A 5,745-nucleotide genomic window follows, 5' to 3' on the forward strand; every position below is an offset into this window, starting at 1 on the left:
GATGAACGACGCTGAGTGCAGACAACGGCAGCACGACGTGTTCGTACGCAATGACTAGCAACACGTTATCCTGGAAAGAGGCACCACTCGAGACCCTCCAGTGTGCTCTGGCAGCACGATCGGCCTCTGTCGTCTTGTGGCGTGTCTCTTCCCTCGAGTGCTGAGGGGACGCGTCGCTGTGATTGGCAGTTCGCAATCTAGGACGCGTCGCCACCGCGTGTTGTGCCGCCACCTCAACTGCACGAGGCCGGGATAGCGACACAAATCGCTTGCCATCAGCCCTCGCAACGGTGCTCCAACACAGGTTTATGGGCTGGCACACTTGGACGCATCGTCAGGATGGCGTTGGAGCACCTGGTCAACGCAGCCGGAGCATACCCTGAACGAACGCCCGCCTGACGGTACCTCTGGCGCAGGGCTGCCGAAGTAGCATGCTCTTCGGACGAGGTGACAGCAAACATTTGCTAGCTTGCGCACCTTACGCCATTAAGCCCGCTTGTCAAATAGCGGAGACAGGCGAGCAGTGGCACGCGCTGACGGTACGCCTGGCGGCTGCGCCGTATCGTGGCCCAATTGCAGTGTCGTGACACGCTCCAAGATGGCTGCAAATCATAACGGGCGAACCAAAGCACCGATTACCGAACATTGGGCACCAACAGCACATGTGCAATCGACGAGGATGAGATCTTTAAAGTAAGCCATTGCATACTGTACGTCTCTCAGAAGACACCCTGAACGGGAATTGGTCTCAGACCTTGATAGTTCAAAAGAGCTTTTGCGCGACGGCTGAGATCAACCATGGCCAGCCCATCCAACTTCTGGACCCTTATGCTGAAGGCCGACTTCCATGGAACGATCGCGTCTTTGCAGCAGCTGACCAACATTCCATCCGAGCCACGAGCGTACCGTGAAGGGGCGACGCCACAAGCTCATACCAACGTTCTTTCGATCGAAGATGAAATCCAAATGACCAACTCGATTGCATTCCTTGCCCATCGCAACGAAGGAGCCAAGTTCGTGTCTACCGTAACCCTGCGTGAATACCCTGACCGACTGCAGGTTGTGCTCGCCGGCAACACAACCCCGTCATCGGGCGCTCGTCACGAGCTCGCAAATATCATGACACACCTGGGCAAGCTTAGCAGGAGAGGTATATCTTTCAAGAAGTCTTCTATGACTAAGGTCTGATGTGCTTGCAGAACGTATTAAACATTCGCTACGAGAGGAGCTACTCGACATGGTACTCCTCTTCAGTAGTAGCCGCATTCTCAGCCGACTGCGTCCGCCATGGATGGCACAACCCCGGCACTTTAAAGCACCGCAGCTCTCTTTGCAAGACAGACTACGGAGCTGCATGCTTGGAATCCGCGATACCTCGCAGTCTTCTACGCACATCACATCACTCCTCAAACGGTTGAAGGACTTGGTGAATACGTTGAAGCTTGTCCAGCAACACACAGAGATCAACGCCTCCCTGAGCGTCCTGAAGATGATTGTCATAAGCTGCGTGGAAGTCGCACGCTTAGGCAGCACAACTTCAGTCGAGGAGCATCTGAAGTCGTTGGGCGTTCAAACACGGTTCGCCGAGAGCCCGGAGATACGCCAGGTTGACAAGTTGGCCAGATACTGCTTCACGTGTAACGATCTAGCTCGTCTCGCTCGGAAGCCCAGCTATCGGCATATGTTCAGCAATATCGAAGTCATGGCTCTGGAAGCACCCTTAGGTTTTCGTCGTCCAGGAATCGCCCAATATTGCTTCGTGCACGCAGAGATCCAACAGATCTTTCATCTAGAACAGCAGCCACACACGCCAGCGCCGCGAGCAATTGGATGCAGCAAGTCCGCCTGCTATTTGTGCGACCTATTCGTTCGCACACATGGCACCTATGTGGTGTCTCATTCACATGGCCGGCTTTACGAGAAGTGGACTCTACCCGATGTTGACTGGATGAACGCCACGCAGGCGGACAGGTTTCAGTCGATGGTGCAAAGCATGGTGAAAGATATGCGAGAGGCGATACGAAGGCTCAAAGGCGGAGTACAAACCATCTCTCGCTATCCTCTTGAAAGTCGGGCGTGTCTACCTTTGTCTAGCGAAGCCACCTCGAGCCTCGCTGAACGACACGTTGAGACCGAGGAGAACGCGCTCCCAATACGGCCTGACGATGGCATGAGTGCAATACTTACCAAATGCCACTCGTGGCTCGTCATGCTGTCACCTTTCGTTCAAATCACGCAGCTGGATCTGCCGTGGCATCGGTTTACCCGGTTAGGACAAGAGCCGCTACATGTCCAAATCGACAGACTCTCTCTTCACATCGAGTTCGCGTCGACAGCGACTGGGTTGCTTTCAGTCTATCCTCGGCAAAGTGTCCCCCGTGAAGCGAGCAAGATGTTGAAAGCAGACGACATTCCTGTAAACTCAGATCTTCCTATTCAAGGCTCTCGAGCCTCACGGAAAGTGGCGCTCGGCATCTCACTTGATGCCACCGTGGCGATCCAGATCGAGTTCGAATGGGACACGCCTGAATACTGATCATGCTGCAAACAATGGTTCGTGTCGTATTTCTTAATGTGGCTAACTTCTCAACGACTATTTCAGTCGAGCATATCCTCGCAACGTGATATGCAAATGCATCTGGCAACAGTCCAGAACTGGACATGGTTGGCGATTGTCGACTTTCGCCAATGAGTGACACTGTCAAAACAAGAAGCTTCCTGCCATGTGAATCTTGACAGATTGTGAGCCATCATATCAATTACATAATGCCCATTGTACTCACCAAGGGAATTTGAGCTCTCGGCGCAAATAGTCCATAGTCGAAGTCAAGGCCTTTCCGTTGGTTCCTCAGATTCAAGATATCGCAGCTGTTGACGCATCATTCTGCTGAGAAGCCGGTGGTTCAGACTTTTACGGAAAGGCGACGACAGCTTCCAGCGAGTACCGTACCGCGTGCCGACCTTCGCGTACCCTGCCATACAGTGCAGCCCTGACTGGCTTTGCCAATTGCCATGGACAAATGCGCTCGATGTGACCTTAATCTGTGATCAGATCAGGAATATGGGTATCCGGGGGCCCGAGGGGCTGCAGGGCAAGGTCGACCAAAGCTATAGTTCGCAGTTTCTGGGTTGATGCAGCGGACAGGCAAACAGGGAGACTTCATTTTGGGGTCAGGTCTGCTAATAGATCTTCAGTATGGTCAGCAGTGGCATAATGGATGGGGAAAAGTATGGTTGTATTCTCTAAAGGCGATCTGCTGGACCTACAATAGATCTATCTGAACGAGTGGCACCTATCCCTTGTAGTGGAATCCTGGCTTGAGTGTGCGGTTAATTCAGTGATGACTTTATGCAGTGAGTTTCCTCGAAGCGAGGGTATCCCAGGTTCTGTCGCGCGACCTGTTACGCCGCTGCGCTGAATGCTCGCCAGTGAGGCGAGCATAGCCACGGCGTGTAGTCTGGCAGTACGCCCACACGGCTCAGCCATCTCAAACACTAACGACAGCGGGAGCAAATGAACACTTGTTACTTGTTGATGTGGAAAACACATCCCAAAAAGTTCCAGTTACGATGGTGTACGGTCGGAACCAGAATTGGCCTCCACGTTCTTAAGCGGATATTGTTCTGTTTTCTGGACCCATTCGCGAACGGGATACATCGGTGGGGCCAAGCTTGATTGACTCTCAGACTCCGAGATCTGCTTCTATGTACACTATGTGCGTTGTCCGAACTCAACTTGCATGAGCCCGATATCCGCTAATCGCGGAAATGGAGTGCTGGATTTCTGTCTCTGAACCTGGGATGGTTAATCAGCAGATTCAGAGGCTCTGCGGCCGGAGTCAAGCAGCCATGAACAAGGGGCAGGAATTCGTGACCACCTTGTCACCGCCATCTATGGATGTCGGATTATGCAACATGGGTCTAAGCTCTCGGACTTCAGGTGGAGAGGTCGTCAAGAAGGCTGCCACGAAACAGGGATATGCTCAGCCTTCTCGAGCTGCCCAACATGTTTGCGGTCATTTGAACCTAACTTCCATTTTCTACCCTCGATTTTATGGACGAAGGTGAAAAACGTGTAAATATTAATGCGAGCCCTATGTACCTTAACCGGGCCATGATGAACAATGTATACGAAATCCACGAAAATGGATGACAAGACAATGCAACTTGCGAAACTCATGTAAGAGAGAGAGGCGACGATTCTTGCGTTGAAGTTAGCCAAGAGTATGAAGAAGATAGTCGATCAGGTGATAGCCACCTCAGGTCAGTCTTTGCCCCTACTGAAGCTCTCTACCTTTGGTTGCTCACCCTAAATATAGAGGTCCGAGATGTTGGTCCGAGCATGAAAGTGAGCTTGCTTGTCTCCCAACTGGCTGCAGGAGGCTCTTTGGGCATCTTTCTTGAGCTTGATGGATCGTTTTGGAAGGTAATCGGACGAGAGGGAGGTCGAGTATGCCTGCAAAAAGTGGACGAAGAGCCAACGGGTCCAGCAGCCGGTGAACAGCGCTGAGTATAGTCGTCAGATGCTGTAGAACAGGATGACTACGCGCTCGGTCGCAGGTTTTAGCAATACATGGTCGTTTTGCTATTAATCGCGTTTCGTCTGGCCTCTCCTGCCCGGTCACTCGACGGGCCTTTCAGCGGCGCCTACTTGGAGGCAAGTTCAGGTAGTGCAGTCGCTAATGGGGTGGAGTGGAGAGCGAGCATAGGGCATAGACACAAAAAGCCTGGTATCAGTCCATAGAGAGCGGTTGTCATTTTAAGTGTGGTGAAGCCATACTAACACGTTGCTGATGGAGGAGGAATGGTGGCCCTCCATGCCATTATATTCACCCAAGACAATAGGTTTCATAGCCCAGATAGTGATTCGGCATGTTAGACGACATCGTAGGAGACTTGTGGAAGATTAACACCTTAATCGCGTAATATGCATCAGCGCGTGCGACCACGACAGGGCGACAAAATCGCCTCTGGACGATCCAAGACAAATGTTGTTGCAAGATCCATTTGCTATGCTCTCTATCCAAATGTGCAGTAGACCCACCCATGTCTCAGCATCTTTGGCCTGTGAACTGTGGGTGCTGCTGAGTTCACCACCATAGTTTACAGTTGTCCACTCTTTTGGAAGCCGTCAAGATGTAGCTAAACAGAGCAAAGGTCAATGAGCCAGAAAGATCATCCACAGATTGTAATGGGTCAAATACCATTTACAGAAGGCATGATTATCGGGATTCCGGATTTCCTTGGTTGCTTCCGCCACCAGGTCCAACATTTCTTGCGGCGGGGCTTCGCGACGAGATGCAAAGCATTTGGCCTGCAGAAACTGTCTGAGGCACCAATGAAAGCGTTTGCCGCTCTCTCGCTCATTTTCAGATTGCCTGTAGGGATTGATCGGTAAATCAATCGTTGCGCATGTAACGTCGAAACCCTGATCTCGAAGTAAAGCCTCGATTTCCTGTTGATCAGCTTGACACTTATCGTACTGACGGAACTTCTCTGCCCAGGCCTTGAGAGCCGAGTCTGCTGGAAAAGACCTCTGCTCATCGCCGCAAGGCATAAGATCAACCATTTCGACGATCAAGCAACCACCCGGGTTGAGATTGTTGTAGGCAATTTTAGGGAAGTCCTGCCAATCTACGATGCTCTCGACGACTCGCGCGTGAATGATGTCGTAGGGACTGCCTTTGCGCCACACCCTTTCGTCGTCTCCTATAGCAATGGTCAAATTTTCCGGAAGTTTGTCCC

At 51.8% G+C, this 5,745-nt stretch overlaps 3 protein-coding genes across 3 annotated transcripts; 1 reads left to right on the top strand and 2 right to left on the bottom strand.

Moving 5' to 3' along the window:
- CTAM01_17104 (uncharacterized protein) lies at positions 1-461 on the bottom strand (the record flags this gene model as incomplete). Its single annotated transcript, XM_060533095.1, has 2 exons — positions 1-237; positions 323-461. Coding segments are annotated over 2 exons (376 nt in total), but the record flags the coding sequence as incomplete, so codon positions are not given.
- Positions 462-798: 337 nt separating this feature from the next.
- CTAM01_17105 (uncharacterized protein) lies at positions 799-2,536 on the top strand (the record flags this gene model as incomplete). The annotated part of the gene is made up of 2 exons (XM_060533096.1): positions 799-1,150; positions 1,200-2,536. The coding sequence occupies 2 exons, from the start codon at positions 799-801 to the stop codon at positions 2,534-2,536; spliced, it is 1,689 nt and encodes a 562-aa protein (XP_060372326.1).
- Positions 2,537-5,090: 2,554 nt separating this feature from the next.
- Positions 5,091-5,745, bottom strand: CTAM01_17106 (uncharacterized protein; the record flags this gene model as incomplete). The annotated part of the gene is made up of 2 exons (XM_060533097.1): positions 5,091-5,142; positions 5,184-5,745. Coding segments are annotated over 2 exons (614 nt in total), but the record flags the coding sequence as incomplete, so codon positions are not given.

This window comes from Colletotrichum tamarilloi (assembly GCF_030869305.1).
Source record: "Colletotrichum tamarilloi strain Tom-12 chromosome Unknown Scaffold_347.1, whole genome shotgun sequence".
Taxonomy (NCBI): domain Eukaryota; kingdom Fungi; phylum Ascomycota; class Sordariomycetes; order Glomerellales; family Glomerellaceae; genus Colletotrichum; species Colletotrichum tamarilloi.